At 40.5% G+C, this 21,821-nt stretch overlaps 1 protein-coding gene and 1 pseudogene across 15 annotated transcripts in view; one reads left to right on the top strand and one right to left on the bottom strand.

Annotated features, from left to right (window-relative positions):
* SPIDR (scaffold protein involved in DNA repair) overlaps nucleotides 1–21,821 on the top strand; it is a 522,838-nt gene that overhangs the window by 364,192 nt on the left and 136,825 nt on the right. For all 15 annotated transcript variants that reach the window (XR_010121893.1, XR_010121891.1, XR_010121892.1 and 12 more), the window contains 2 exons: nucleotides 14,596–14,791; nucleotides 17,720–17,970. Coding sequence is in view for 12 of the 15 variants with exons in the window: in XM_063643327.1 (XP_063499397.1) it covers nucleotides 14,596–14,791; nucleotides 17,720–17,970 (447 nt within the window). In the remaining 3 variants the exon portion in view is untranslated. The remainder of the gene's footprint in view (nucleotides 1–14,595; nucleotides 14,792–17,719; nucleotides 17,971–21,821) is intronic.
* LOC129486495 (ubiquitin-conjugating enzyme E2 N-like) lies at nucleotides 9,762–12,025 on the bottom strand (annotated as a pseudogene).

Here is a 21,821-nt window from a genome sequence, read left to right as displayed (position 1 = left end):
AAAATTTTCTCCCATTCTGTAGGTTGCCTGTTCACTCTGATGATAGTTTCTTTTGCTGTGCAGAAGCTCTTTAGTTTAATGAGATCCCATTTGTCGATTTTGGCTTTTGTTGCCATTGCTTTTGGTGTTTTAGACATGAAGTCCTTGCCCACGCCTGTGTCCTGAATGGTATTGCCTAGGTTTTCTTGTAGGATTTTAATGGTTTTAGGTCTAACATGTAAGTCTTTAATCCATCTTGAATTAATTTTTGTATAAGGTGTAAGGAAGGGATCCAGTTTCAGCTTTCTACATATGGCTAGCCAGTTTTCCCAGCACCATTTATTAAATAGGGAATCCTTTCCCCATTTCTTGTTTTTGTCAGGTTTGTCAAAGATCAGATAGTTGTAGCTACGCGGCATCATTTCTGAGGGCTCTGTTCTGTTCCATTGATCTATGTCTCTGTTGTGGTACCAGTACCATGCTGTTTTGGTTACTGTAGCCTTGTAGTATAGTTTAAAGTCAGGTAGCGTGATGCCTCCAGCTTTGTTCTTTTGGCTTAGGATTGACTTGGCGATGCGGGCTCTTTTTTGGTTCCATATGAACTTTAAAGTAGTTTTTTCCAATTCTGTGAAGAAAGTCATTGGTAGCTTGATGGGGATGGCATTGAATCTATAAATTACCTTGGGCAGTATGGCCATTTTCACGATATTGATTCTTCCAACCCATGAGCATGGAATGTTCTTCCATTTGTTTGTATCCTCTTTTATTTCATTGAGCAGTGGTTTGTAGTTCTCATTGAAGAGGTCCTTCACATCCCTTGTAAGTTGGATTCCTAGGTATTTTATTCTCTTTGAAGCAATTGTGAATGGGAGTTCACTCATGATTTGGCTCTCTGTTTGTCTGTTATTGGTGTACAAGAATGCTTGTGATTTTTGTACATTAATTTTGTATCCTGAGACTTTGCTGAAGTTGCTAATCAGCTTAAGGAGATTTTGGGCTGAGACAATGGGGTTTTCTAGATATACAATCATGTCATCTGCAAACAGGGACAATTTGACTTCCTCTTTTCCTAATTGACTACCCTTTATTTCCTTCTCCTGCCTGATTGCTCTGGCCAGAACTTCCAGCACTATGTTGAATAGGAGCGGTGAGAGAGGGCATCCCTGTCTTGTGCCAGTTTTCAGAGGGAATGCTTCCAGTTTTTGTCCATTCAGTATGATATTGGCCGTGGGTTTCTCGTAGATAGCTCTTATTATTTTGAGATACGTCCCATCAATACCTAATTTATTGAGAGTTTTTAGCATGAAGGGTTGTTGAATTTTGTCAAAGGCCTTTTCTGCATCTATTGAGATAATCATGTGGTTTTTGTCTTTGGTTCTATTTATATGCTGGATTACATTTATTGATTTGCGTATGTTGAACCAGCCTTGCATCCCAGGGATGAAGCCCACTTGACCATGGTGGATAAGCTTTTTGATGTGCTGCTGGATTCGGTTTGCCAGTATTTTATTGAGGATTTTTGCATCAATGTTCATCAAGGAGATTGGTCTGAAATTCTCTTTTTTGGTTATGTCTCTGCCAGGTTTTGGTATCAGGACGATGCTGGCTTCATAAAATGTGTTAGGGAGGATTCCCTCTTTTTCTATCGATTGGAATAGTTTCAGAAGGAATGGTACCAGTTCCTCCTTGTACCTCTGGTAGAATTCTGCTGTGAATCCATCAGGTCCTGGACTCTTTTTGGTTGGTAAGCTATTGATTATTGCCACAATTTCAGAACCTGTTATTGGTCTATTCAGAGATTCAACTTCTTCCTGGTTTAGTCTTGGGAGGGTGTATTTGTCGAGGAATTTATCCATTTCTTCTAGATTTTCTAGTTTATTTGCATAGAGGTGTTTGTAGTATTCTCTGATGGTAGATTGTATTTCTGTGGGATCGGTGGTGATATCCCCTTTTTCGTTTTTTATTGCATCTATTTGATTCTTCTCTCTTTTCTTCTTTATTAGTCTTGCTAGCAGTCCATCAATTTTGTTGATCTTTTCAAAAAACCAGCTCCTGGATTCATTAATTTTTTGAAGGGTTTTTTGTGTCTGTGTTTCCTTCAGTTCTGCTCTGATTTTAGTTATTTCTAGCGTTCTGCTAGCTTTTGAATATGTTTGCTCTTGCTTTTCTAGTTCTTTTAATTGTGATGTTAGGGTGTCAATTTTGGATCTTTCCTGCTTTCTCTTGTGGGCATTTAGTGCTATAAATTTCCCTCTAGACACTGCTTTGAACGTGTCCCAGAGATTCTGGTATGTTGTGTCTTTGTTCTCGTTGGTTTCAAAGAACATCTTTATTTCTGCCTTCATTTCATTATGTACCCAATAGTCATTCAGGACCAGGTTGTTCAGTTTCCATGTAGTTGAGCGGTTTTGACTGAGTTTCTTAATCCTGAGTTCTAGTTTGATTGCACTGTGGTCTGAGAGACAGTTTGTTATAATCTCTGTTCTTTTACATTTGCTGAGGAGAGCTTTACTTCCAACTATGTGGTCAATTTTGGAATAGGTGTGGTGTGGTGCTGAAAAAAATGTATATTCTGTTGACTTGGGGTGGAGAGTTCTGTAGATGTCTATTAGGTCCACTTTATGTAGAGCTGAGTTCAATTCCTGGATATCCTTGTTAACTTTCTGTCTCATTGATCTGTCTAATGCTGACAGTGGGGTGTTAAAATCTCCCATTATTATTGTGTGGGAGTTTAAGTCCCTTTGTAGGTCACTGAGGACTTGCTTTATGAATCTGGGTGCTCCTGTGTTGGGTGCATATATATTTAGGATAGTTATCTCTTCTTGTTGAATTGTTCCCTTTACCATTATGTAATGGCCTTCTTTGTCTCTTTTGATCTTTGTTGGTTTAAAGTCTATTTTATCAGAGACTAGGATTGCAACCCCTGCCTTTTTTTGTTTTCCAGTTGCTTGATAGATCTTCTTCCATCCCTTTATTTTGAGTCTATGTGTGTCTCTGCACGTGAGATGGGTTTCCTGAATACAGCACACTGATGGGTCCTGAGTCCTTATCCAGTTTGCCAGTCTGTGTCTTTTGATTGGAGCATTTAGCCCATTTACATTTAACGTGAATATTGTTATGTGTGAATCTGATCCTGTCATTATGATGTTAGTTGGTTATTTTGCTCGTTAGTTGCTATAGTTTCTTCCTAGCCTCGATGGTCTTTACAATTTGGCATGTTTTTGCAGGGGCTGGTACCGGTTGTTCCTTTCCATGTTTAGTGCTTCCTTCAGGAGCTCTTTTAGGGCAGGCCTGGTGGTGACAAAATCACTCAGCGTTTGCTTGTCTGTAAAGTATTTTATTTCTCCTTCACTTATGAAGCTTAGTTTGGCAGGATAGGAAATTCTGGGTTGAAAATTCTTTTCTTTAAGAATGTTGAATATCGGCCCCCACTCTCTTCTGGCTTGTAGAGTTTCTGCTGAGAGATCAGCTGTTAGTCTGATGGGCTTCCCTTTGTGGGTAACCCGACCTTTCTCTCTGGCTGCCCTTAACATTTTTTCCTTCATTTCAACTTTGGTGAATCTGACAATTATGTGTCTTGGAGTTGCCCTTCTCGAGGAGTATCTTTGTGGCGTTCTCTGTATTTCCTGAATCTGAATGTTGGCCTGCCTTGCTAGATTGGGGAAGTTCTCCTGGATAATATCTTGCAGAGTGTTTTCCAACTTGGTTCCATTCTCCTTGTCATTTTCAGGTACACCAATCAGACGTAGGTTTGGTCTTTTCACATAGTCCCAAATTTCTTGGAGGCTTTGTTCATTTATTTTTATTCTTTTTTCTCTAAATTTCCCTTCTCGCTTCATTTCATTCATTTCATCTTCCATCAGCGATACCCTTTCTTCCAGTTGATCGCATCTGCTACTGAAGCTTCTGCAATCTTCGCGTAGTTCTCGAAACTTGGCTTTCAGCTCCATCAGCTCCTTGAAGCCCTTCTCTCCATTGGTTATTCTAGTTATCCATTCTTCTAATTTTTTTTCAAAGTTTTTAACTTCTTTGCTATTGTTTTGAATTTCCTCCCGTAGCTCAGAGTAGTTTGATCGTCTGAAGCCTTCTTCTCTCAACTCGTCAAAGTCATCCTCCGTCCAGCTTTGTTCCGTTGCTGGTGAGGAACTGCGTTCTTTTGGAGGAGGAGAGGTGGTCTGGTTTTTAGAGTTTCCAGTTTTTCTGCTCTGTTTTTTCCCCATCTTTGTGGTTTTATCTACTTTTGGTCTTTGATGATGGTGATGTACAGATGGGTTTTTGGTGTGGAAGTCCTTTCTGTTTGTTAGTTTTCCTTCTACCAGACAGGACCCTCAGCTGCAGGTCTGTTGGAGTTTACTAGAGGTCCACTCCAGACCCTGTTTGGCTGGGTGTCAGCAGCGGTGGCTGCAGAACAGCGGATTTTCGTGAGACCACAAATTCAGCTGTCTGATAGTTCCTCTGAAAGTTTTGTCTCAGAGGAGTACCCGGTTGAATGAGGTGTCAGTCTGTCCCTACTGGGGGGGTGCCTCCCAGTTAGGCTGCTCAGGGGTGAGGGACCCACTTTAGGAGGCAGTCTGTCCGTTCTCAGATCTCCAGCTGCATGCTGGGAGAACCACTACTCTCTTCAAAGCTGTCAGTCAGACAGGGACATTTAAGTCTGTGGAGGTTCTGGCTGAGTTTTTGTTTGTCTGTGCCCTGCCCCCAGAGGTGGAGCCTACAGAGGCAGGCAGGCCTCCTTGAGCTGTGGTGGGCTCCACCCAGTTCGAGCTTCCTGGCTGCTTTGTTTACCTAAGCAAGCCTGGGCAATGGCGGGCGCCCCTCCCCCAGCCTCGTTGCCGCCTTGCAGCTTGATCTCAGACTGCTGTGCTAGCAATCAGCGAGACTCTGTGGGCATAGGACCCTCCGAGCCAGGTGCGGGACACAATCTCCTAGTGTGCCGTTTTCCAGGCCCGTTGGAAAAGCGCAGTATTAGGGTGGGACTGACCCGATATTCCAGGTGCCGTCTGTTACCCCTTTCTTTGACTAGGAAAGGGAACTCCCTGACTCCTTGCGCTTCCCGAGTGAGGCAATGCCTCGCCCTGCTTCGGCTCGTGCACAGTGCGCTTCACCGACTGTCCTGCACCCACTGTTTGGCACTCCCTAGTGAGATGAAACCGGTACCTCAAGCAGAAATGCAGAGATCACCCGTCTTCTGTATCGCTCAGGGTGGGAGCTGTAGACCGGAGCTTTTCCTTTTCGGCCATCAATATATGGAAGTCTTAAAGACTGGAAAACTCATGAACATAAAATGACCAGTGGGATGATTGAGAGGAATGTTGTTTTAGAGTCATTAATGTTATACAATGTCTATTTTTTTATTAAATTTTTTATTTTTAGATAATTGTAGATTTACATTTAGTTGTACAAAATAATACAGACGGATCAACTTTCTTCTTTCTCCTTTCCCTACGCCCACCCCTACCCCCACCCCACAACCTAAACCCCTGGCAACCACTGTCTTATTTTCTGTTGCTTATAACAGAATACCTGAAACTGGGTAACTTATAAAGAAGAGGGATTTATTTCTTACACTTATGGAGCCTGAATTTATTTCTTACACTTATGGAGGTCGAGAGGTTGCATCTGGTGAGGGCCTTCTTGCTGGTGGAGACTCTGCAGAGTCTTGAGATGGCACCATCATTACATGGCAAGAGAGCTGAGGATGCTAGCTCAGGTCTCTCTAGCTCTTGTAAAACCACCAGTCCCACTCCCATGATAACCCATTAGTCCGTTAATTCATGAGTGGATTAATCCATTCATGAGAGCAGAGCCCTCATGACCCAGTCATCTCTTTAAGGCCCCACCTCTCAATACTGCCACATTAGGGATTAAGCTTCAACATGAGTTTTGTAGGGGCACATATTCAAACCATGGCAACCAAAATATGCTCTCCACTTCTTTAGGTATTAGGTTTTTTCACTTAGCATCATTCTCTGGAGATTAATCCAAGTCTTTGTCTGTATCAATAGTCTGTTTCTTTTTATTGCTGAATAGTATTCCATGATATGGATTTAACATTTTGTTTAACCATTCACCCACTGATAGACATTTAGGTTGTTGCCAATTTGGGACTATTATTAATAAAGCTGCTAACATTCATATGTAGGTCTTCATATGAACATAAGTTTTCATTTCCCCAGGAGTACAAATGCTGGGTTGTTTGGTAGTTGCATGCTTAGTTTTTGTTTTTTTTTTTTTTCCAAAAGAAAAAAACTGCCAAACCTTTCCAGAGTAGTTATACAATTTTACATTTCTGCCAGCAGTATATGAGCAATGTAGTTTCTCCACATCCTTGCCAGCATTCAATGTTTGATATTATGTTTTGTTTTAGCCATTTTGCCTCACTGTGGTTTTAATGTGCATTTTCTTAATGGCTAATGATGTAGAACATCTTTCCTTGTGCTAATGTGCCATTTATATAGCTTTTCAATGAAATGTCTGTTCATGCCTGTTGTATGTTTCTTAATTGGATTGTTCATTTTTTATACTGTGTGGTTTCCAGAATTCTCTATATGTTCTAAATACTAGTCTTTTCTTGGGTGTGTCGTTTGAAATTGAAATGATTTTCCCTATGTCTCTAGCTTGTCTTTCCATCCTCCAAAGGGGGTCTTTCTCAGAGCAAAAGTTTTCAGTTTCGATAAGTTCTAGTTTATCAAGTTTTTTTTTGTTTGTTTGCTTGTTTTTGAGAGGGAGTCTCGCTCTGTCCTCCAGGCTGGAGTGCAGTGGCAAGACCTCAGCTCACTGCAGCCTCCGCCTCCTGGGTTCAAACAGTTCTCCTGCCTCAGCCTTCTGAGTAGCTGGAACTACAGGCACGTGCCACCACACCTGGCTAATTTTTGTATTTTTAGTAGAGACGGGGGTTTCACCATGTTGGCAGGTTAGAGCTTATATTTTTCTGCCTATGATTTAAGCCTATAGATCCATTTGGGGAGCTCCTTGATTTTGGCATCTTTATGATTTTGAGTTGTTCAGTCCATAAATATGTCTCCCATTTGTTAAGATCTTTTATTTATTTTATCAGTGTTTTGTAGCTTTAACATATAAGTCATTACATGTTTTGTGAGATTCACACTGACATGGGTTGTTTTGGTCTTTTTTTTTTTTTTTTAGTTTTACAATTTTAAATGGTATGTTTTCCCATTTTGGTGTCCATGAATTCATTGATAATATGTAGAAATACACCTAATTTTTGTATGTGTTGGTTTCTTCAACCTTGCTTAATAGTTCTAGGAGTTATTTTGTAGATTCCTTGCCATTTCCTGTATAAGCAATTATGTCACCTGCAAATAAGGACATTTTTATTTCTTCTTTTTAATCTGTATGCCTTTCCTCACCTATCTTGTCTTATTGCACTAGCTAGAACTTCGGTACTATGTTGAATCAAAGCTGTGAGAGAGGAAATTTTTGCCTTGTTTTCCATCTTAGGTGGCAAGCATCTACTCTCTCATCATTAATTTTAATGCTAGCTGTGGGATTTCTGTTGATAATTCTTTATTAAGCTGAGGAAGTTCTCTTTGTAATTTTCAGAGGTTTTTTAAAATTATTATTAAGGATGGATGTTGAATTATGTCAAGTGGTTTTTCCACATTGCTAATGTAATCATCTGATTTTTCTCCTTTAGCCTTCAACTTGGTGAAGGTGATTTTCAAATACCAAACAAGGCCCTCTTGCCTGGAATTAACACTACTTGGTCATATTGCATAACTTCTTTTATATATTTCTAAATTTTTCTTGCTAACATATTGTTAAAGAATTTTGTATCTATGTTATTGAGGTATATTGGTTTATTGTTTGTTTGTTTGTTTGTTTGTTTGTACTGTCTTTGGTTTTAGTATCAGAGTAATACTTGCTTTATAAAAGGGATTGGAAGTGTTTCCTACTCTTCTGTTTTCTCTAAGACAGTGTGTAGAATTGGTGCTAGTTCTTCTTTTCCCACTTGTTAGAATTCTCCAGTGAAAGTATCTGGACCTGGAGATACCACTTTTGGGAGTTTTAAAATTACAAATTTGGCCGGGCATGGTGGCTCACACCTATAATCCCAGCACTTTGGGAGGCCAAGGGCGGCAGATCACTAGGTCAGGGGTTTGAGACCAGCCTGGCCAGCATGGTGAAATCCCCATCTCTATTAAAAATGCAAAAAATTAGCCAGGCATGGTGGCACACGCCTGTAGTCCCAACTACTCGGGAGGCTGAGGCAGGAGAATTGCTTGAACCCAGCAGGCAGAGGAGGTTGCAGTGAATCGAGATCACGCCACTGCACTCCAGCCTGAGCAACAGAGCGTGACTCCATCTCAAAACAAACAAAAAAATTACATATTTATTTTCCTTAATAGTTATAGGCTATTCAAATAATCTGTTTCATATTGCATGAGTTGTGGTAGTTATGTTTGTTTCTTTTTGAAATTTGTCCATTTCATCTAAGTTGTGAGAATGTATGTATGTAGACTTGTCCATTGTACTTTACCTAGCCCTGTGATGTGTACAGGGCCTGTAGTGACAGCCTCCGTCTTATTCTTGATATTGGTAATTTGTATCTTCTCCCTTTTTTCATTTTTTAGTCAATTCATTGATCTTTTCAAGTAACTCTATTGCATTGTTTTTTTCTCTGTTGGTTTTCTGTTCAGTTTTATTTATTTCTGCTCTTTAATTATTTCCAGCTGGGTACGGTGACTCACCCCTGTAATCCCAGCACTTTGGGAGGCTGGGGTGGGTGGATCACCTGAGGTCAGGAGTTTGAGACCGTTCTGACCAACATGGTGAATGAAACCTGGTCTCTACTTTAAAAATATAAAAATTAGCCGGACCTGGTGGTGGGCACCTGTAATCCCAGCTACTCAGGAGGCTGAGGCAGGAGAATTGCTTGAACCTGGGTAGCGGAGATTGCAGTGAACTGAGATCGTGCCACTGCACTCCAGCCTAGGCGACAGAGCAAGACTCTGTCTCAAAAAAAAAAAAAAATTATTTCTTTTCACTTTCTCTGAGTTTATTTTGCTCTACTTTTTTCTAGGTTTTTGAGGTAAGAACTTAGATTATTGATTTGAGACTTTTTTCTTTTTTAATGTAAGCTTTAAGTTCTGTAAAATTTCCTCTCAGTATCACTTCAGCTGTTTCTCACAAGTTTTGATAGGTTAAATTTGTATTTTCATTTAGTTCAGTGTTTGTGTTTACGTTTTCATTGAGACTTCCTCTTTGACCCTTGGATTATTTAGAAATATGTTGTTTAATTTCAAAGTGTTTGGAGAATTTCATGTTATCATTCTGTTATTGATTTTTAGTTTGATTCTACTGTGATTAGAGAATATACGCTATATGATTTCAGTTCTTTTAAATTTGTTTAGATGTGTCTTATGGCACATGCATTTTGTGGGCACCTGAAAAAAATATGTATTCTGCTGTTGTTTGGTGGAGTATTCTATAATGTCAACTAGAACCTGTTTATTGATGGTGGTGTTGTGCTCTTCTGTATTCTTTCTGATATTCTGTCTAGTTCTATCAAATGTTGAGAGAGAGAGATGTTGATGTTTGCAATTCTAATTGTGGATCTGTCTGTTCTTTGAGTTTTATCAGTTTTTGCTTCATGTATTTTGAATCTATGTTGTTTGTTGCAGATACATTTAACATTGCTATGTCTTCATGGCAGATTGATCTTTGTATCATTATGTAATGTGCTTTTCTATATTTGGAGTTTTCTGTGCTCTGAAATCTGCTTCATCTGATATTAATATAGCACTCCCACTATATTTTAATCAATGTTTACATGATGTATCTTTTCCCATCTTTTACTTTCATCCTACCTATATGTCTATATTTGAAGTGAGTTTCTTGTAGGCAGCATATAGATGGATCATAAATTTACTCTGCCAATCTCTGTCTTTTAATTGGTTTATTTAGACCATTTATCCTCAGTGTAATTATTGATACATTAGGACTTAAGTGTACCTTTTCACTTTTTGTTTTCTTTGTTCTCTGTTTTTATTTGTTTTATTTTTCCTGGTTTCATATGGGTTACTTGAACATTAATTTTTTTTGAATTTTATTTATAATGTTTTGGTGTGTATCTCTTTTTAGAGATATTTTATTGCTTGCTGTAGGTATTACATATATGTAACTTAGCACAGTCTACTGGGTCAACATTTTACCAGTTTCCATGAAGTATAGAAACCATACCTCCCTTTATATCCCCTTTCCCTCCCTATTTGTTTATTTATTTATCTTTTAGAATAACAAAAAATATTTTACTAAAACGTAAGATTTGCAGAAGTTTCCAGACAAGCCATACAAAATGGTCACAAGCTTTTTTTGAAGGGGGGAATCTACATTTGACAGCAGTGTTATTAGTGAGGGCTGTGATGTTTGTTTAATGTTCCCATTTTGGTTCAAACAATCAAGCTTGTCCACCTACAACATCTAAATAAAGTTAGACTTGGCTAGAGAGCATATTCTAAAGACCTGGTTAGCTGCTTTTAACCAATGCAATTAGACCACCAAAAAAGGGGGAAAGGAGTCCATAAAATTAAAATAAAACTACCTACCCCCTCAAAAAAAATAAAATAAAGCACCCACACTCCTGCAGCTAACCTGACAACTACCTTTATTCACAGTGCTTTATACTTAAACCAGGATGGGGGAAATGAATAAAAACGGGGGGGCCACTGCTTTTAAACGTTTCACAACAATCCAGATGATACTTCTAGCTTCTGCTCATGCTTTATGACAGTGAATCAGGACAAGACATAGATTTGCTAATGTGCATTTAATCACCAAAGGACTGAAGATGTCTGGGCTTTTTTATTTGGTAATGTTTCTAAGACTGTGTCCATTAAATGCAAACAAAAAGGAGGAAGTCTTGGCAGAACGGTAGAAGTGATGCACACTTGATGATCGGATCAATTTAAATATTATTCATGGCATATATCCTAGTCCATGCTCTAGCTGTTTCTCTGTGGCTTGGGCTTTGTTGGTCTTCCACTGCTCCACTACATCATTTGCTAATGGATCATCTGGATTGGGAGCACTTAACAAGGCCTGGATCGATAGCAGAACTGTGCTGATCTGCAGTGCTGGGGACCACTTATCTTTATAATATCTTTATAATATCTAAACATATTCTTCACAACTTGTCTACATTAGGATGATAAATTTTGGTCATGAAACGTACTTTAGGGGCTGCCATTGAGTATTCTTCTGGAAGGAATAGTTCAAGTTTAAAAGTCCCTCCCTCAAAGGGGGAAGGAATCCTGAGGGCCAGCAATGACCACATGAAAATAACAGGCGTTGCTCTCATCTGGTTCTGCTTTGATGCCAGTAACTGGTTCTGCCAGCAAACGCTGGGTTTCCTTGATGATCCTGCGGGGCAGCCCCGCCATCTTATCAGAACCCGAGTTCGGCCTCTGGTCTCATCTCCAGCTCCGCTCGCCTCACGCACGAGTAGAAGTCCTCCCTCCCTATTTATAATATGATTGTCTTTAATGTTTTATCTGCATACATTTAGAACCACCTCAGACAATGTTATAATTTTTATTACAATAAAAATTTAGAAAACTCAAGAGGAGTAGGAAAGCCTCTTGTATTTACCTGTATTATTTTATCTATAGCCTTCCATTTCTATTTCTTTCTTCCCACAGGTCCTTGGTTCTGTTGGGGGTTTTCTGTTTGTTTGTTTTTTGAAGAGGAGTTTTGCTCTTGTTGCTCGGGTTGGAATGCAATGGTGGATGCGATCTTGGCTCACCACAACCTCCACCTCCCAGGTTCAAGCGATTCTCCTGCCTCAGCCTCCCAAGTAGCTGGGATTACAGCCATGCACCACCACCAGCTAATTATGTATTTTTAGTAGAGACGGGGTTTCTTCATGTTGATCAGGCTGGTCTCGAACTCCTGACCTCAGGTGATCTGCCCACCTCGGCCTCCCAAAGCACTGGGATTACAGGCATGAGCCACCATGGCCAGCCAGGTTTTGTTTTTTTTTTTTAAGTCTGTTTTCCCTTTATTATTTATATTGGGTAATTTTTATTATTTTTATCTTTAAGTTTATTGATTCTTTTCTCTTTCTCCTCCCTTCTGCTGTTGAACCTATTCTTTTATTTTCACTATTTTTTTTACTTCTGAAATTTTCATTTTTAAGAAATATTTATTCTGTTTATTTGCTGAGACTATTTTTTTTTCATTTATCTCACGTGCATCAAGATTGCTTATTAAAGCTTTTTTAAATGGCTGCTTTAGAATCTTTGCCAGATAATTCTAACCTTTATGTTATCTCAATATTGACATCTATTAATTGTCTTTATTCATTCAAGTTGAGATTTTTCATGGTTCTTAGTATAACAAGTGATTTTTTATAGAAACATGGACATTTGGAGTATTATGTTTTGAAACTCTGGATCTTATTTAAACCTCTTTTAGGGAGCATCATCTGACACTGCTCTGGTAGGAGAAAGTGAGGAGTGGAGTGGGTTTGTTACTGCCAGGTGGAGAGGGAAGTCCAGGTTCCTCAGTTGACAGCTGAGAGAGGGAGAGACTCCTTGTTCCTGCTGGGCAGGGGTGTGAGTTCCAGCTCCCTGCTAAGCCTCTGCTGACACCACCCTGGCTGGGAGGGCCAGGGAAGCCTTGTTGCTGTTCCTCACATGCCTTCTGCTGAGGGGTAGGAGGGAAGGGTGGCCTCAGCACCACTGAGCAGTGGTGAAAATCCTGATTCTCTGCCTTGCTTCCTCTGGCAGCACCCCAGAGGGGCAGGGAGTGGTGCTTGGTTACTACTTTCAGGAGGAGGTGAAGTCCAGGCCCCCAGGTGGTCTCCCCACTGTCACAATGAGGGGAGTACTCATTGCAGGCCTGTGGGGGATGAAAGTCCTCCAGGCACGGTGGCTCACGCCTGTAATCCCAGCACTTTGGGAGGCCAAGGCAGGCAAATCACCTGAGGTCAGGAGTTTGAGACCAGCCTGGTCCCCATGATGAAACCCAGTCTCTACAAAAAAAAAAAAAAAAAAAAGAATTAGCAATTAGCTGGACATGATGGTGGGCGCCTGTAGTCCCAGCTATTCGGAAGGCTGAAGTGGGAGAATCACTTGAACTCGGGAGGCAGAGGTTGCAGTGAGCTGAGATCGTGCCCCCAGCTGAGCGACAGAGCAAGACTCCATCTCAAAAAAAAAAAAAAGAAAAGAAAGTCAGCTTCTTGGCCCACCTTCTCTGGTATCCCAGCTGGGATATTGGGGGGCTCTCATTACAGCCCAGTGAGGGGGGAAGTCCAGGTCCTCATTTGGCCTGTGCTAGCATGCATAGGGACAAGTCATAGGTTTTCCATGAAGTTTACCTAGAGTAGAGCAGTTACCATCTAAGAGTTTTCTGCCTTTCTAGGCTGCCCCTTCCTTGGTCCTTGGTTAAAGAGAGCAGGCTTTGGTAGAGCTTTTTGTCAGCACGTGTTGCTGTTTCCGGGTTGCTGGCTCCTTCAACTCAAAATCTGAGATATAAGAGGCAAAAAGAAAACCCAGGGCCAAGCACAGTAGCTCACACCTGTAATCCTAGCACTTTGGGAGGCCAAGGCAGGTGGATCACTTGAAGTCAGGAGTTTGAGACCAGCCTGGCCAACATGGCAAAACCTTCTCTCTACTAAAAAACTAAAAAAATTAACTGGGCATGGTGGTTCATGCCTGTTATTCCAGCTACTCAGGAGGCTGAGGCACGAGAATTGTTTGAATCCAGGAGGCAGAGGTTTCAGTGAGCTGAGACCATGCCACTGCACTCCAGCCTGGGCGACAGAGCCGAGACCATGTCTCAAAAAAAGAAGAAAAAGAAAACCCAGGAACTTGCCACTGCCTCATTCCTGAAGTCCTGAGGTCTCTAGGTTTTAGCCTGTCTGCCTCTTCTCTCCACCTCTTGGTATCTTCTTATGTTTACTTTACATATAATGTCAGGCATTTTAGTTGTACTTAATGAGAGGAACAGGGGAAAGTGTGATACTCCATCCTCCCAGAATCAGAAGTCCCAAATTTTTCTTAATATTAAGCAGCACCATGTTTTAAGGAATAGGCATTAAAGTGTTTTCTCTTGTCCAAGGACTGAGAAGAACCAGGAGAATTTTGTCTGCTCTATTTCCTGACTCCTTTTCTATTAATACTTAAATATGAGGTATTCAGCAACTATAGTCAGTTTGATAGCAAAGGTAGATGCTCCTTTGGCATTTCTGGATATGTTCTTTGAAAGATTAGAGCTATCAGAATGTCTGAAGGTTTTATTTGTACATTTTATTTCATTGTTTGGCACTTTTTTGAGGCTGTTGACAGTTTTTGTTTATCCTCTGTATTTCCCCCGAGGGGTCTTGAGGCCATACTGGGAGGGCACAAGGGAGCCCAAGGCCAGGGACTTAGCCTTCTTCCATCCCTTCCTGACACAGGGCTTTCACTAGAACAGTGAAGTCAAACTACTGGCGGCCATGCTGGAGCGTGAAGGACAGCTGTGCCTCTGTGGGTGGGCTTGGCTCTAGCTGTCCATAGCAGGCAAGTCATTGCTCTTTGCATTGCTGATTTAGCAAGAATATGAGGGGACCCCAATATTGCAAAGAAACTGTTGCATGTTCTTTCTCTTTTCCAGGCAAAAACTGATTATTCCAAATGGAAGTTGCCCTGTTATTCTGAATACTTACTTTTGTGAGAAAGTTGTTGCCAAAGAAGAGTCAGAAAAAACTTGTGAAGTGTACTGTCCGGACATACCCCTTCCAAGAAGAAGCATCTCTTTGGCCCAGATGTTTGTAATTAAGGGTCTAACAAATAATTCACCTGAAATCCAGGTAAACTCCTATTGGCTTAAAGGTTTTATGTTTGTAATAATGTTAGTGACTGGATTTGGAAGGGCTTCAGTGTAAGTGAAGATGTTTGCCTTTTGTCTCCCTCCAAAAACCCCACCACAAGTATGTATGCTGCATGAATTTGCTGTTATGCCTGAATATACTATAGTTCAGTTCAGCGTTTAGTGGTGCTCTTTTTACAGCATTTCATCTTTCTAATTATGTATCTTTAATCTTTATTCTAATTTATTAAAATAGATTCATGCATCACTTAACAGGGATATGGTCTGAGAAATTTGTCATTAGGTGATTTTGTCATTGTGTGACCATCATACAGTGCACTTACACAAACCTAGATGGTCCAGCCTACTGCACACCTAGGGTATGTGGTATGGCTGATTGCTCCTAGGCTATAAACCTGCACGGTGCTAAGTACTTGTGTATGTAGACGTGTCTAAACATAGAAAAAGGATAGTAAAAATACAGTCCAAAAGATAAAAAATGGTGCACCTGTATAGGGCATTTACCATAAATGGTGCCTGTAGAACTGGAAGTTGCTCTGGGTGAGTCAGTGAGTGAGTGGAGAGTGAATGTGAAGGCCTCGGACACTACTGTAGACTTTATAAACAGTGAACACTTGCACTACACTAAATTAAATTTTTTTCTTTAGTAATAAGTTAACCTTAATTTACTGTAACTTTCTAACTTTATAAACTTCAAATTTTTCATTAACTTTTTTACTCTTTTATAGCAACACTTAGCTTACAACACAAATACATTGTACAGCTATACAAAAATATTTTTTCTTTATATCCTTTTTTCTGTTTTTATTTTTATTTTTATTTTTTTTACTTTTAAAACTTTTTTGTTGTAAACTAAATACACAATAACCTGGATCTTCACAGGGTCAGGACCATCAATATCACCATCTTCCACCTCCACATCTTGTCCCACTGGAATGTGTTGAGGGATAGTAACATGCATGAAGCCATCATCTCCTTGGATAACAATGCCTTCTTCTAGATACCTTCTGAAGGACCTGTCTAAGGATGTTTTACAGATAACTGGTTTTTTAAGAAGTAGAATACCGTAAAATAACAATAAAAAGTATAGTACAGTAAATACATAAGCCAGTAACATTGTTTATTATCAAATATTAGATACTATACATAACAGGATGTGCTAGACTTTTATGCAACTGGCAACACACTAGTTTTTTTTTTATACTTTAAGTTTTAGGGTACATGTGCACAACGTGCAGGCTTGTTACATATGTATACATGTTCCATGTTGGTGTGCTGCACCCATTAACTCGTCATTTAACATTAGGTATATCTCCTAATACTATCCCTCCCCCCTTCCCCCACTCCACAACAGGCCCTGGTGTGTGATGTTCCCCTTCCTGTGTCCATGGGCAACACACTACTTTTGTTTACACCAGCATCACCACAAACATGTGAATACATCACTAGGCAACCGGAATTTTTCATCTCCATCGTAGTTTCCTGAGACCATGGTCAAACATGCTGTCCATTGTTGACAGAAGCATCATTATACAGTGCATGCTGGTATTTGACAACGTTTATTTTCTCTATTCTTGTAATGTCTAAGAATTTTTAAAGCCCTCCTTTATTTATTTAAAAAATCATATTTTGCTTTTCCACAATATCTATTATCCCTTGGGATAAAAAGAACTGCATAAGCTTGAGTTTATATGCTGGAGTTGTTTTTTGGAATTTTACTGATCCTAAGCCATGATCATGTGCCAAGATGAATTTAGGGAACCACTAAAATTCGCTTGCTGTGGGCATGAATGGCCCCTGGGACCACCCTAAGCACTGAATGTTCGTGTGGCTCCCAGTGCACTGGCCTCAAGGTCTCTGGGTTATATAAGTTGTCGCTGAACAGAATGCTTCCTGAGACTGACAGATCAAGGGAGGAAGAATACGAAAGAAAAGTAGACAAACTTTCAGCCTCTTTTGTACCAGCCAGTCAAGCAAAATCTCCCTTTTACTATCGAAAGAAGTATCTGGAGAGGATTATGCAAAAAGGAGGACTCTCGAATCAATTTAATTATAACAGATTAAAAATATGGCCCAGAGCACATTACTGTTTTAACATATAGTTTTAAACAGCTATGTAATATTAATCCCATGATATTCATTTTTGTCCTGTGACAGTGATAATGAAACTACTTGTAGCATAATGGTTAAACGTGTGAACTTTGGAACCAGATGACCTGGTTCAAATCCTGCCTCAGCCACTTCCTGCTGGGTCATCTTGGGCAAGATCTGTGGTCTCGTGTCTCAGTTTTCTTATCTGTAAAATGGAGGTGTGATATTGTCTATCTTCTTGGGTGGTTGTGTGAGGATAAGCATGTTTAATATGTAAATTTAAAAGCCTGGAATATAGGAAGCACTCTAGAGGTATTGTTTTATTATGACAGCTGATACTACGTAAGGGGTTGTTAGGAGAATATGTGAGCATGTAAAATGCTCAGCCTAGGAGATTGCACATACAAGAACTTAATAAAATGAAGCATTTGTATTATCCCTAGTCATTCTTTTGTCTTCATTTTTAGTTCTGTTGGAATTCTTACCTCAAATGAGAAAAATTTATTGAATTATCATGAATTATTTTATTAGCAGAACTTTCTGTGTGGTTTCAAAGACTTGCCTGGTATAGCAAACATCCTGCTGTGGTCCTTGTTCTTTCACTCGCCTTCAGCTTGCAGTCTTAGCCACCTAGCAGGCCCAGAGCCCCACGCCACAAGTTCCTTTGTTTTCATCTTCATCATCACTTCAGTGTAGTGCAGATCCACTGGGTGGCTGCTTAAGGATGTCATTATTTGGTGTGCAGCATGTTGCTTGTTGTTAGCCGAACTGAAACTTTGTGAGTCTTGAAACTGTTTCCTTTATGTGTCTTGGCCAGGTTGTGGGTAGTGGTGTAGCCACTACAGGGACAGCCTGGACCCACGGGCACAAAGAAGCAAAACAGCGCATCCCAACCGACACTCCCCTGAGGGATTCTCTCCTGGATGTGGTGGAAAGCCAGGGAGCTGCCTTGTGGCCAGGAGCTGGAGTCCGAGTGGTGGTGCAAAGAGTGTATTCTCTTCCCAGCAGAGACAGCACCAGGGGTCAGCAGGGGGCCAGCTCAGGACACACAGACCCAGCTGGAACTCGGTGAGTGCCAAGATGCTGGTGTGGGGCAGGGGTAAAGAGTCACTTAGACAGAGTGCACTAGAAAGTGGAGCACTTTCTTAGCAGCATTCACCATATACATGAGCTGTTTCTGTTTTTCCTTGCATCAAAATTTGGGTATGATAAAGGATTTTATCTATCTATTTAATTTTAAAGTCCTATTAAAAATTAAATTTGCTGCATTTTATTTTACGTTTAATTGTTCATGTTCTTGAAAGTAATCTAAATGCAAGAAATATTGGTATTGTTCTGGAAAAGCCAAGACATGTGGTTGTCATACCTCAAAAGACCATTTGGAACATCCAGTTTTATATGTCTTGAAAACCTGAGTAAATAATGGCAATTGGTAAACCTGTGGCTTTCAGAGAGTACTGTATCAAACCATCTGCATCAGTACTGCCTAATACAACTTTCTGCAATGATGTAAATGTTGTCTCTCTGCACCATCCAATGCAGTTAAGTGCAGACAAATGTAGTAGAAGTGATGTTGTCTCTATTCGGATTTAGGCCCTTCCTGGTGTTGGTTCTTACAGATAGCTGTAGACGCATGATTGACAGAGAGGTTTGTTTGTTTACATCAGAGCTTCAGCATAGCTCTTTTTCTTTTTGCAACCTCCGCCTCTGGAGTTCAAGAGATTCTCGTGCCCAAGTAGCTGGGATTACAGGCGTGCACCACCATGCCTGGCTAATTTTTGTATTTTTAGTAGAGACAAGGTTTTGCTATGTTGGCCAGGATGGTCTCGAACTCCTGGCCTCAAGTGATCCACCCGCCTCGGCCTCCCAAAGTGCTGGTATTACTGGCGTGAGCCACCACTCCCAGTCTGGCATAGCCTTTTGAAGTTATCTCTGGCAATGATAATTGCCCTCAAAGAAGTAAGATGGATTTCCAACAGAATAGAAATTAAAAGTATAGATGCTACTTCATCAGTTTTGTTTTGTTTAACTATTAATAAGAAAACATGTACTGAAGAAATAGTAATTAATCATCCTGGCCGGGCATGGTTGCTCACACCTATAATCCCAGCACTTTGGGAGGAGCCCTAGGCAGGCAGGTCACTTGAGCCCAGGAGTTTGAGACCAGCCTGGGCAAAGCAAGATGGCAAGACCCCATCTCTAATATAAAGACAATGCAATCATCCTATCGTTATGCCAGAGAGAGAAACAGGATACCTACACACTCCTGTGTGAACTATGAATCATCTTCAAGTGGAGGCACTTTATTTGAAAATACTATGAATTTCAGAAAGTCATCTTGAGGTCTAGAGTTGGAGAACGTTTCTTTTGGAATTACAGAAAAAGATTCTTTTTTGGAATATGTATGTTTGTAAAATCCATTAAATCAGTTTTAAGGTCTTTATCATGGCTTGCAGATGTAGACCAGTCTTGTACCCTTTGCCCTAAATCTGTGGTAAATTTATATAGAATTTTCCAAGACAGTTACACATCAGACATAGGTTTTTGTTTTGTGTTTTTGTTTTGCTTGGCCTTTTTAATGACACATATCCAGTGTTAGGTTTTGAAGAAGGGAATACTAGTTACCTTGGCAATGAGGAACTTGGTAGAGCTTCCTCATCTCAGCACACAGACCACACACTCCAAGGGGACGAGGAAACAGAGACAGTGGGGAACTGAATCACCCTGACGAGAAGGAACGACGAAACTGACAGTGCGGTTGCGCCTGTGACTAATCACAACCAGTGCACGTTATGAAGGCTGTCCCTCTAGGTCCTTCAGTGGTACTTGTTTTACTTGTTTAGCAAAGAGAGAAAAACTAGAAGCTAAAATCTGGTGAAATGCTACCAATGTGAGTTGCATTGTGAATGCTTTGGAGTTGTACTTTGGAATACACGTAGTGACGTATCTAATGAGAATATGCTTGTGGTAGATTGAAAGAAGGCCAGGCATGAACTTCAAAAACAAGAAAACAACATCCAGTTATTCAGAGTTAACGAATATGCATTCTGTGTGATGCATTTTCTGTAGCACATCTGAGATTGCACAATATTGAGGCTAGACGATATTATTCCCACTTTGCAGATGAGGAAACAGAGCCTCAAGGAGGATCTCACTGCTGACACAGGTAGACACAAAGAAAAACAAATGGGTTATAGAATCCTAGATGGCATGGTTGTAGAGTATTAGAGTTTATAAGAAAAGGGAGAGGCCGGGCGCGATGGCTCATGCCTGTAATCCCAGCACTTTGCGAGGCCAAGGCGGGCGGATCTCGAAGTTGGGAGATCGAGACCATCCTGGCCAACATGGTGAAACCCCATCTCTACTAAAAATACAAAAATTAGTCGGGCATGGTGGTGCGTGCCTGCAGTCCCAGCTACTCTGGTGACTAAGGCAGAAGAATCGCTTAAACCGGGAGGCGGAGGTTGCAGTGAGCCGAGTTCGTACCACTGCACTCCAACCTGGAGACAGAGTGAGACTCTGTCTCAAAAAGAAAAGAAAAGGGAGAAAATTGAGTTAGAACCAAGCTGTGTTTAGATTAAGGCTCACCCAGGGTCAAGTTGTCCAGGGCAGCAGAAGTGCAAGTGCCTTGCCCTGGGGAGACTTGGTTGGACTGTGTACAAAAATGAACTTTTGAACTGACGGCTGTAGCGCTAGCCTTGAGTTTGAGGACAGGGCTGCTGAGATGTCTTTGCGTACAAGAAGATTTGATCATTAATATTTTCTAGATTATTTTGCTGTGATAATGATCAGGCTCTCTAGTTTACATATCAAATTAATATAGAAGTAAAACTGTACTTTATTCACTACTAATTCTTTGCTAATGTATTTAGAAAGAAAAACTTAGAGAATATATCTGCCTTCGAGACACATTTAGCAGTATGCATTCTAAGGCAGTTTTTTATACATGTACATGTAGCACGAATAGAAGACGCAGATGTGTAGCCTGGAAGATTTTCTACCTATGATTCCTGCTTTCAGCTTCCTGATCGTAGATGACATATGGAATGCTCTGTGGGTCCCACAGGATGGACGAATTAGGGCTCAGCTAGTACAGACTCATCAGTGCAGCACACACAGAAGAAGGAAAATTGCATAAACAGTGACCCCTTCCAACTAAAGGCAGCTCTAAGTCTGGTCTCCTTGTCTTTCAGAATGGCTTTTCTTGAGCTCTTGTCATTATCTGCTCTACCCCAGAGATCTTTCAAACTATCAGTGAACTTAAAGACAACCTTGATTACTGTGTGTTTTCTGTGAAGTCCAGAAATTACCATGTCAGAAGAAATTAAGCCTGGGTGAAAAGAAACAACGGTGTCTTATGGCAGATTTGTTTGCCACAATAGTCGCCCCTTCCCCACCCAGCCCAGGTCAGGTGGTTGCTGATGAAACCCTGCGGTAAATTTCTGTCTTAAGTTTACTTCACACCTTGATCGTAGGTGTCAATCTCAGTCTGTTCCCAGTCCTCGGTCAGTGTCATTTTTCTGATACCAGTAACAGCTTATCTTCTGAAAGCTGACAGCTCAACTAGTTCCAACCTCGAAATTAAAAGAAAAATTTTTGAAGCAGCTAGTCCTGTTCAGGGTCAGATAGATTCTCTCAAAAGATTCATGTCCTCTGCACTGTGAAACATTATCAGAAATAGACTTTACATTTCAGAAATATAATATGTTAGAGTCCCCTGTCCATTGTTCTTCTGGATGACTTCCTTTAACTTGAGCTATTAATGAAAACATTTCTGTGAGGTTTCTCAAGGTGTTATAGGTCAGAGTAACCAACGCAAACTTAAGTTTTGTAAATCACCAAAATCAAAGGTAACAAAAAACTGATGCAGAAGGCGCTCCCTAACCACAGGGTAGGCAGTCTGTTCAGAGCCCAAACAC

This window comes from Symphalangus syndactylus, chromosome 7, assembly GCF_028878055.3.
Source record: "Symphalangus syndactylus isolate Jambi chromosome 7, NHGRI_mSymSyn1-v2.1_pri, whole genome shotgun sequence".
NCBI lineage: Eukaryota > Metazoa > Chordata > Mammalia > Primates > Hylobatidae > Symphalangus > Symphalangus syndactylus.
This window is presented reverse-complemented; position numbering and strand designations above follow the sequence as displayed.